This window comes from Mus musculus, chromosome 17, assembly GCF_000001635.26.
Source record: "Mus musculus strain C57BL/6J chromosome 17, GRCm38.p6 C57BL/6J".
NCBI classification, from domain to species: Eukaryota; Metazoa; Chordata; class Mammalia; order Rodentia; family Muridae; genus Mus; species Mus musculus.
Genome location: NC_000083.6, coordinates 45,648,864 through 45,660,171, shown reverse-complemented (window position 1 = coordinate 45,660,171; position 11,308 = coordinate 45,648,864). Strand labels below are relative to the sequence as shown.

The following is an 11,308-nucleotide window of genomic DNA, read 5'->3' as shown; positions in this document are numbered from 1 at the left end:
GCTTCTGGTTGGCAGTCCCTCCCTGGAACCCCATTCTCTGTCCTCCAGGAGGACCTATTTGCCACCCCCAGCTTCTGCTTTGTCAAGGAGGGGTCATCAGGAAAAGGCTCTGGGCTAGGGGTCAACAGAGTGAGCTCCAGGACAGCCAGGGCTACACAGAGAAATCCTGCCCTCGAGAAACCAAAAAAAAAAAGCATTTGTCAAAATGTGAGTTCAAGCCCTGAGACCCACGGTGGGAGAAGAGAACGGGCTCTGAAAAGTTGTCCTCTGATTCTCACATGTACCCCTGGCAAATCGGTTTCTACTCACACAGGAGGAAGGGGAAGCAGAGGAGGGGGAGGAGGTAATTTATGTCCATAATCTCAGCACTTGGAAGGTAGAGACAAGGAGGACCAGGAGCCCAAGGCCTTAGCTATGGAGCAAGTTTGAAGATAGCCTGGGATACATGTTCTCAAAAAAAAAAAAAAAAGTGTGGGTAAGAAGTGAAGCTGTAACCAGGGAAGATGTGAGATGGCGGCTTTTTTGTAACTAGGAAGCTTTTCAGGATAGAAGTGCAGGCTGAGGGTATAGAAGTAATTACTTCTAGAAATCATAGATTGAAAGGGAGGGACTTGCCCCAGATGGCAGCCCCGGTTGGGTGCTTGTCCCCCTGTCCCAGTAAGGACAGGCCTGGATTCTGGCAGATCAGATGGGCCAGAGCAAAAGAGCCAAAGGAGAAAGAGAGACAGGCAACAGCTAAACCACCTTGCCCCTGACTAAAGACCCCCAAACTCCCTGCATTGGAGAGTTCTGGGCGGGGGAGGGGTGGTCTCTGCTCCTCGCTCCCCCCCACCCCCCAAGAACCTTCAACTGTCAAGGACTGTGCTAGGTGCTAGCTGTTCTAGGTGTTCATCTGATAGATAGCCTTCAGGATGCTGAACTACTCAGGTAAGGCACTCACGGGGCCTGTCCCTCCTATAGATTCCCCTGCAGGGATGGGGCCTGGTCCCCCTGAGGCCTCAGACTGGGGTCTCTCTTATCAGACTGGCTGCTCTGAGAGTAAAATGCTGATTTCTTTATCAGGCTGTTAGGGAAAGAATAAGCAGTTGGCTTTTCTCCTTTATTTCACTGAAGTGTTGGCGTGGGTTGGGATGGCCCATACCCCTCCGTCATAGCTGTCTGGGGAAGGCTCTGTGTTAAAGCCCATCGGCCATTAAAGATATGGTAAACCTTAGGAAATGGAGAAAAATCTCTCTCAAGCCTAGAAAAGCAGCCTTCTTAGTCCTGAGATATCAGGTCCTAAGAAACAGAGCAAGCCCCTTGAATAGAGTCCAGCTACCTCACAACCAGAGGGGATGGGCTGGAAGCAGTGCAGGGAAGAGCAGCTGAGAAGCTGGTGGGGACAGGGTGGGGGCCGGCTAACTTCAGCAGCAGAGGAGGAGTGTGGCCCAGCTCTGACCCTCACCCTCAGCCTGAGAGGGGAGGAAGCCAGGCCACTCTGAGGACAAAGGCCCCTAGACTCTCTGCCTCCTAGCTTCTGTGACAGGCTAGTAACTTGACCCCTGAATGTTTTTAGGCTTGAAGGAGACCCCAAACCTCTGAAGTTTTCTGAGACAGTATCTCAGTTTCCTCCGAGTTCTGGAGATCCAGCTATCCATTGATTCCCAGAGTGTAATGTAATAATAGTTTTAAGAATCACTGGGAGTGGGCCTGAGAGATGGCTCAGCAGTTAGGAGCCCACATCGCCCTTGCAGAGGACCCAAGTTGGGTGCCCAGCACCGGTGTTGGGTGGCTAACTACTGCCTCTTAACTCCAGCTCCCAGGAGATGCAATACCTCTACACTCCGTGGGCATTTGCACTCAAGTACTCATAGACATAATTAAAAAGACATCTTTTTAATCACGGAAAGTAGGGATCAGGGTGTAATTAAGTTGGTAGAGAGAGAGAGAGAGAGTACTGCATGCATAAGACCCTGAGTTCTGTCCCCAGGACCATATAAAACTAGTGGGAAGACAGACTTGTCATCTGAGCACACAGGACACAGAAGCAGAAAGGTCTGGAGTACAAGATCTCCTCAGCTACATAGGGAGTTTGAAGCTAGCCTAACTCTACATGAGACCCTGTCTGAAAACCAAAAAAAAAAAAAAAAACAAAAGCAAAAAACACAGTATTCATATTCAGTGTTCTTACCACAACAAAGAGTATGTGAAGTGTTTGAAATAAAGCATCATCTATTAACAAATAAAGAGACATAGGGGATTAGGGAGTAGAACTCTTAATTTTTTTGATTTAGAGACTAGCTTTCACCATGAGGCTTAGGCCTCAGAAACAGGATCCTCGTCAGCCAGGCAGAGGTGCTTGCCACAGAGCCTGATGACCTGTGTTCTGTCCCCAAGATCCACAGGGTGGAAGGAGAGAACCCACACCTGCAGGGTGTCACCTGATCTCCAGACATATGCTCTGGTACATGCATGCACACATACAAATGAAACAAATAAGTAAATGGATGTCACAGACAAGACCCTCCTACCGCAGCCTCCCAAATGCTAGGTTACAGGAACGCGCTACCAGGTTCTTCTTCGACTGAATTTTTCAAAAACCTACAGGGTCCTAGTCCGATGAAGGCTGTGCCCCACCTTTAGGGTTGGCGTTTAGTCTGATGGAGGGGACAGTTTGATGTGTAGTCATGTCCTTCAACATACTTCCATGGCCGTCTGCTTGAACTTCTGCCGGCCTCGGCTGTCTGTCTGTCTTAGCTTGCCTCCCTCCCGCCATGTGTGCCATCAACTTTTCAAATTTATGACATCGACAAATGTGTACTCATCCCAGGTAAGAGAGACCCCAACAAGAGACGGAGGTACGATTCCACCAAAGTCCAAGTTGTCGAGCTGATGGGTTTATTGGCCTTATCTGCATGTGAAGAGTTCCTCACAGGAGCATGGATGGGTAACTTGGTTACTATTGCTTTGATGAAAACGCCATGACTGGAAAGCAAGCTGGGGAGAAAGGGCTTACTCTTCCACATTGCTGTTCATCACTGAAGGACGTCAGGACAGGAACTTAAACAGCGCAGGATCCTGGAGGCAAGAGCGGATGCAGAGGCCATGGAGGGGTGCTGCTTACCGGCTAGCTCAGTCTTCTTTCTTATAGAACCCAGGACTGTCAGCCCAGGGATGGCCCCATCCACCATGGGCTAGGCCCTCCCCCATCAATCACTAATTAAAGAAAATACCCTACAGCTGGATCTTATGGAGGCATTTTTCTCAACTGAGGTTCCCTCCTTTCAGATAACTCTAGCTTGTGTTAAGTTGACCTAAGACTAGTCAGCACAGTGGGTGACCCCAAAACAAATGCATAGCTGAAAAAGTCTCACCCTAGCATAGATGACAACTTCCTAGAAGCCACAGATGAGGCCACCTTTTATCTAAGCCTTCTGAGATTTATACACTGTGGTACTTCCCAAGACCACACACAATTGACAGCCTGAAAGCTAGGGAGTACAAGACAGGGTGGCTGAGACCCAGGTAAGGATCCAGTGACCCTCCATGACTCTTTCTTCTAGGAGGCAATATCAACAGGCCCCCATCTTGGGAGTCCATTGTAAGTAATCACAGCCACTCTGATGAAGGCGACAATGACTGCCGGACTTGTGACAGAGTGCCTCACAACACCACTTGGTTGGTCTCGGTGGCTGTCTTCTCTAGAGATGTTTGCCATGGCAGTGGCAGTGAGGATGAAGTAGGGTGTAGAACTCCCTGCTGCCATTGCCAAGTAACGAGCTCAGATACTGGGGACTTGAGTGGGGATTCTAAGCAGGGTTTGCGGTCAATACAAAGTGATCCCCTGCACTGGGCAATGATGATGGACGGAGGGAGCTTCCGGGGGAAATAGGGTGCACCTTTACTGTGCTCGCTGGTCTGCCCCCAGTGATGCCCAGTTCCCTTGGGTGCCAGCACCTTCTGTGATCCTCTGAGAGCCCCAGCAGAGACTGAGCACCCTCAGTCACGGGACAGACCTGGCAGAAGCCTCCCAGGATAGCCCTAAGTGAAAGGTACAAAGTAGCTCACTTCCCTGTGTAGCTGACCCGAGATCTGCCCCAGATTTCACAGCCTCTGCAGAGCCACTGACATCTCAGCCGAGTGACCCTTTATCCACATGGAGGCGCTGCTGTCCCAAGCTCATCTATAGGCTCCATCTGCTGGAGGCCAATAGCAGCCACCCTCCAGTGTGCCAGTCAAAAGCGGCTCTTGGCTCAGCGGGTAAGAGCACTGACTGCTCTTATGAAGGTCCTGAGTTCAAATCCCAGCAACCACATGGTGGCTCACAACCACCTGTAATGAGATCTGGTGCATCTGAAGTCAGCTACATTGTACTTATGTATAATAATAATAATAATAATAATAATAATAATAAATAAATAAATCTTTGGGCTGGAGCAAGCAGGGACTGAGTGAACGGGGCCAACCAGAGTGAACAGAGGTCCTAAAAATTCAATTCCCAACACCCACATGAAAGCTCACAACCATCTGTACAGCTACAGTGTACTCATATACATAAAAAAGTAAATATATAAATCTTTAAAAAAAAAACAAAAAAACAAAAAACAAAAGCGGCTCTAGACATGGTCCAAGGTCCTGGAACTTGCTCTATAGACCAGATGTGAACTCACAGAAATCCTCCCAAATGCTAAATCTTTTGTGGTCGTTTTGTTATTAAATGTACATGGGTGGTTTGGTTTGGTTTGGTTTGGTTTGGTTTGGTTTGGTTTTTCGAGACAGGCTGGCCTCGAACTCAGAAATCCGCCTGCCTCTGCCTCCCAAGTGCTGGGATTAAAGGTGTGCGCCACCACCGCCCAACACGGGTGTTTTGTTTGCATGTTCATCTAGGCATCAAGTAAGTTTCCGGTGCCCTCGAGGGCCAGAAGAGAGCTTCAGATCCCCTGGGATTAAAGTTCCAGTTGTAAGCTGTCATGTGGGTGCCAGGACTTGACCCTGAATTCTCTGGAAGAGCAGCCAATGCTCTTAACCTTGGAGTCATATCTCTAGCCCATGATTTTTTTTTTAATTTTAAATTATGTGTCTTGTGGGGGCGGGGCGGTGCAGAAGGTGACATCAGAATCTTTGGAACCGGAGTTACCAGGTATTTTGTAAGCTCCATGTGAGTGCTGGGAACTAAGCCTGGGTCCTCTGGAAGAGCAGCCAGCACTCTTAACTACTAAGACATCTCTCCAGTCCCTGTGTTTCATTAATTGAGACACTGCCAGACGATGCTCTCTAAAGGGGCCTCATTATTTCCGGTCTTCCTGGCCACGCTCAAGATCTCCAATGTCTTTACCTTGTCATTCGTCCCATCTATGAGCATGTAAGGGACATCTCTTGGTGGCCTTGGTCTTCCCAAATCTATCCATACCAGTCCTGTTTGTCTTCTGAGGCAGGGTGTCATTTGATCTAAGCTTTCTACAAATATGAATATTTGTGCTTTGGCCCTGGAGAGACCACTCCACAGTCAAGAGCATTTGGTGCTTAAGAGTGAGGACTGGGGTTTGGAACCGAGCACCCATATAACAAGCTGGGCATCCTGCAAGTGATGTCCCCAGGGATCTGACATCTTCTGCTCCTCCAACCACCTCCCATAACACACTTGCACATATACAAACACAAATATCTTTTCGATTTATGGTTCTGGAGAGATGGCTCAGCAGTTAAAGGCACTCACTGGCTTTGTTTCCCAGTGCAGCTCCCAGCACCCACATACCATCTCTAACTCCAGTCCCAGAGGATCTAGTGTCCTTTTCTGGTTTCTGTGGGCACTGCATGCACCTGCCCAGACATACATGCAGGCAAGACACTCCTACACATTTTTTTTTCAATTAAATAAGGTTGAGTATGGTGGGACCAACCTTTAATTCCAGAACTTGGAAGGCTGAGGCAAGTGGATTTCTGTGAGTTTGAGGTCAGCTTGGTCTACATGAGTCCCAAGCTAACCATAACTACTACATAATAAGGCCAGATGGATGGATGGATGGATGGATGGATGGATAGAATAAATCATTATTTTAAAAAATGGGGGCTTGGAAGTGGCTCAATAGTTAAGAGCACTGGCTGCTCTTGCAGAGGACCTCATTTGATTCCCAGCTCCTGCACGATGGCTCACAGTCATCTGTAACTCCAACTCCAGGGGATCTGACACCTCTTCTGACCTCTGTGAGCTCCCACAAGCACATGATGCACAGGCATACACTCAGGCACACAAGCAAGTGCACATAAAAGTAAGTAAATATTACAAAATAAAAATCTCTGTGGCTGAAGATGGTCAGACCCGACCTCCTTCGTCCGCCTTGCAAACAGCTGCTATTCCAGATGTGCCCACCTGCCCAACCACAGTACCATTCCAAATTGGGTTCTTTGTCTTTTTTTTTTTTTTTTTTTTGAACAGACATCTCTTGGGCTGAAAAAGGAATGGTGGCTACCATAAACCACTCCAGGCTCAAGGACAAGGGCGTGGGCCAACACCAAAATGCCTACAACTATAAGAATCAGAACTATGAGGACCTTCGAGCAGAGTGTCTCAGGAAGGGGGAACTGTTCGAAGACCCCTTTTTCCCTGCTGAACCCAGGTCTATCGGTGTCAAGAACCTGGGCCCCAACTCTGAACACATGCAGAATATCTACTGGCAGCGGCCAAAGGTGGGCACTGGGAAGAGGGAGGGCCCTGGCACTAAGCCCTGATGCCACCAGAGCTGGGAGCAGTTCTGTACGTGCTGCTACTAAACCTCCTAGTTTAATCAGGGGCTGGCACCCAAGCCTGGCTGCCACACCCAAGCTATGCTCAGGGTTCAGCACCCTCCCCCACCCTCCCAGCGCTCGCCTAGAAATAAGAGGTAAAGGGAGCTGGGGAAGGGGACCATCACCTCTCGACATTCTTATTCCTTTACCACAGGATATCATTCATAACCCCCAGTTCATCACGAATGACTTCTCTCCCACGGACATCTGCCAAGGGATCCTGGGTAAGCAGGGAAGAGGGAGCAGGCCTGAACAAGGAAAGTGAGAAGAAGAAAGATAGGGATGGGGGCGGGGGGGGGGGGCGGCGACCGGATGGCTCTCAAACCTGCAAGAGTAGGCTCCCCGTTTCCCTATTCCTCCCTGTCCCTCCTGTCCCTGCTGCCATCTGGTTTGGAAGTAAGCTGAGGTAATAAGGCAGCTATTTGTTGATGTATGATGTGTGACCCAAGGCTCAGTAATTGGAGATGGGTGCAGCGATGGCCCAGCAGTTAAGAGCACTTACTAAAAAAGTATGATGAAGCCAGAGTTCAGACTCTAGCACCCAAGTAACAAGCCCATTATCCAAAATGCCTGACGCTCTAGCTCCAAGGAATCCAGTGCCCCTCTGCTGCTGGCCTCCATGCACATAGAAATATCACACACACACACACACACACACACACACACATGTACACACACGTACGTACACAGGAGTGCCCCACACACCCATATGCCACATGTGCACAAGAGTGCCACACACACACACATGTGCACAGGAGTGCCCACCCACCCACATACACATGTGCACAGGAGTGCCCACACACACACATGTGCACAGGAATGCCCCCCATATGCACAGGAGTGCCCCAAACACACATGTGTACAGAAGTGCCACACACACATGTGCACAAGAGTGCTCCACACACACACATGCCAAATGTACACAGGAATGCCCCCCACATGTGTACAGGAGTGACACACACACACACCTGTGCACAGGAGTGACACACACACACATGCCACTTGTATACAGGAGTGCCCCCATATACACACACATGTGCACAGGAGTGCTCACACACTACTTGTGCACAGAAGTGACACACACACACATGTGCACAGGAGTGCCCACACACCACATGTGCACAAACAGACAGACACAGAGAGACAAAATAATTCCTTTTTTTAAAGGTATCAAACCATGCACGGGGCTGGCTACAACACTAGGGTAAAGGGGATCAGGAGTTCAAGGTCAACCTGAGGCCACATGAGACTGTCTCAAACAACCAGCAAGCAATTCTCACCCCGGGCTCTCTTGAGGGAACCCCAGAAGCAGAGGGGCAGGGCTGGCTCAGAGGGCCTGGAGATGCTGCTGCTGAGGTCAGCTGCGCTATGGGACCCTGGCCCTCTGAAGGCTTGGCTGGATTGATAGTTCCACGTTGGAGATGATACTGTCCTGTGGCATGAGGCCTCCATGCCTACTTGGCTGTTGGCAGGAGGCTGAGTCTCTTGCCAGAGGTTTGTCCTCAAAGCAGCGGCTTGGGTGTCCACACTGCACTGACTTCCACTTAGTAACTCAAGGGTTTTTCCTTTATTTGTTTTGTTTGCTTGTTTTTATTAATTTATTGAGACAAAAAAATCCTACTATGTAGCCTTAGCTGGACTCAAACTCACTATGTAGTCCAGGCTGCCTTTGAACTCACAGAGATCCATCTGCCTCTGTCTCCCAAATGTTGGGATTAAATGTGTGCATTGTCACACTTGGCTCATTTGGGTTTTTTTGGTTTTGGGTTTGTTTTGGTTTGGTTTGGTTTTTGGTTTTTCGAGACAGGGTTTCTCTGTATAGTCCTGGCTGTCCTGGAACTCACTCTGTAGACCAAACTGGCCTCGAACTCAGAAATTCGCCTGCCTCTGCCTCCCAAGCGCTGGGACTAAAGGCGTGTGCCACCACCACCCGGCTTGGTTTTATTTTACTTAGGATGGAACCCAGGGCCTTCAGCCACCTAGGCAAGCATTTTACCACTGATATATCCTCACCCAACTGATCTCAGAGTCTCTCTCTGTCTCTGTTTCTCTGTGTCTCTCTGTGTCTGTCTCTTTCTTTCACTCTCTCTCTTTCACACACACACACACATACTAATACTAATACTCAGGATGCAAAGGACGATGGGGCTAGGGTGTAGCTCAGTTGGCAGAGTACTTAGCTAGCATGCGGGAAGCCCTGGGTTCAATCCTCAACACAGAGGAAAACTGGGTATGGTGGCATGTGTCTATAATCCAAAGATCTAGATGAGGCCAGAGGATTACTCATGAATTCAAGGCCAGCCTGGTCTACATAGTGAGTTCCAGGCTAGCCAGAAGCCTAGAGACCTTGCGGGAGAAAAAGAAAGTGGTGGAGTTTAAGGTCATCCTCATTACAATGAGTTTAAAGTAGCCTTAGGGTAGGCTATAGGAGACCCTGTCTTTAAAAAAAAAACAAACAAACAAACAAACAAACAAAAAACGTAGAAGGTTTAGGTCATATCTGTTGAGGAGAAAAAAAGCAAAAAGGATTGTCTATCACAGGTGCTAAAACTCCTTTGGCATGGGCTATCACACAATGGGTCATCGAGTCTCCTGACATTGCCCTGGGGAGCAGGATCCCTCCTCCTCCCTGAGCTAGTCTTGCCTCACAGCCTCCTCTCCCACCCTTCATCACCAGGGCAGGCACCAAGACCACTTTATTCTCTCTCTGTGGCAGGAAAAAGGGCAGAAATAAGTACAGCCAGAGGCCAAGGAGCCCTGGGACCACAGTTGCCTCTGTGGCTCAGTGGGCCAGAGAAATGCTGGGTAAAGGAGACTGGGAATCAGAGACCCCTAAGTGCCCTTGTGTTGGTGACTGCAGAGTCCTTTAGTGTCCCTTCCTGCCTGCAGCCTCAGAGGTCTCTAAGTCATAACAGAAACCTGCCAGGGCCCAAAAGCTTGGCCAAGCCTGGGAATTCACACCTCTTACCTGCCCCATCACTGAGGATTGATCCAGGGGACAGATGGTGGCAGGTGACTGATACATGGCTCTGTGCTCCATCTCCAGCTAGCTCCAGGACTCAGTGGGATAGACACAGAGCAGCATCTCTAGTGCCATCTGGGTGATGGGGGAGACATCCTTTCTTTTATTTACATTAATTTTTTCTTTATATCATGTGTGTATGTGTGTCAGAGTATGCACATGTGTGTATGCTGGTGCCCTCAAAGGCCAGAAGAAGGCATACAATCCCTTAGAGCCGGAGTTACAGGTGTTTGTGAGGTATCTGACTTGGGTACTTGGAGCTGAACTCTGGTCCTCATGATAGAGTAACAAGACACCCCCCCTAAACACACACATACACACATACAACACACACACACACACACACACGTCTCTTTTCTTTTGTTTTGTTTTGGTTTTGGTTTTGGTTTTTGGTTTTTTGAGACAGGGTTTCTCTGTATAGCCCTGGCTGTCCTGGAACTCACTCTGTAGACCAGGCTGGCCTCTGTTATTCGTCGCGTTCTCACGACCGGCCAGGAAGAACACAACAACCAGAATCTTCTACGGCAAAGCTTTATTGCTTACATCTTTTTGGGGCCAGAGTGTAAGAAGCAAGAGAGAGAAGCAAGAGAGAGAGAAAACGAAACCCCTTCTATTTTAAAGAGAACAACCATTGCCTAGGGCGCATCACTCCCTGATTGGCTGCAGCCCATGGCCGAGCTGACGTTCACGGGAAAAACAGAGTACAAGTAGTCGTAAATACCCTTGGCTCATGCGCAGATTATTTGTTTACCAACTTAGAACACAGGATGTCAGCGCCATCTTGTGACGGCGAATGTGGGGGCGGCTTCCCACAGTTCCCCCTTTTTCTTTTAATAAGAGCAAATAGGCCACCCATATTAATGAGAGTGGAGATAGAGGTCAAATCCCCAGTGTGTAGGTAAAGGAGCCATGTACAGGATTAGCTCTTAGGCTTACAGGCTTTTACCCAGAGCAACCCTGACCTGCTCCCGTGTCGTTTTGCCTGGGGGAAGGGAACTAGGACACTGAACCTTCATGAAAGATGACATGTCTCCCTAGAATAGGCTCATATATGCCGCAGAGCCTTTCCATTGCAGTGCTTAGCCTTGCAACTCTCTCGGGCTGCTGAAGCACACTCACTCTATCTCGTGCAATGAGACTAGCCTCGTGAGATATAAGAGCTGAGTGGCCAGCGACCTATTGCCTAAGCATAGATATATCAGGGGAAGCTCCATGTTCTAGTCCTGCAAGCGCCTGGGCAATAACCACCTTGTCTCTCTTAGTTTGGGCCTTAAGCTTACAGACCAATCAAAGAAGCAACACTAATCCACAGCAAAGTGTATCTCCAAATAATATTAATCCCACCCAATTTTTTAAAGAAAGAAAATGCTGAGGAGATCCAATTGGGTAATCCTTTGGTCAGCGACAGGTCCAAGCGCGTGGAGTTGACCTGAAGTCTCAATTCTCGAAGGATCTGTTCAAATTCAGCCATCCAATTCTGTAACATATACTGAAAAAGACTTTTTGACAAATTAGCTGTCC

The 11,308-nt window shown here is 48.8% G+C and overlaps 1 protein-coding gene across 5 annotated transcripts in view; it reads left to right on the top strand.

Moving 5' to 3' along the window:
* Positions 1–462: 462 nt before the first annotated feature.
* Positions 463–11,308, top strand: part of Capn11 (calpain 11) — a 29,519-nt gene continuing 18,673 nt past the window's right edge. For 4 of the 5 annotated variants that reach the window (XR_876510.3, XM_011246479.3, XM_011246480.3 and 1 more), the window contains exons 1-4: positions 463–927; positions 2,810–2,926; positions 6,416–6,666; positions 6,920–6,989. Coding sequence is in view for 4 of the 5 variants with exons in the window: in XM_011246479.3 (XP_011244781.1) it covers positions 912–927; positions 2,810–2,926; positions 6,416–6,666; positions 6,920–6,989 (454 nt within the window). In the remaining variant the exon portion in view is untranslated. The remainder of the gene's footprint in view (positions 928–2,809; positions 2,927–6,415; positions 6,667–6,919; positions 6,990–11,308) is intronic. The other variant, NM_001013767.2, reaches the window with a different exon arrangement.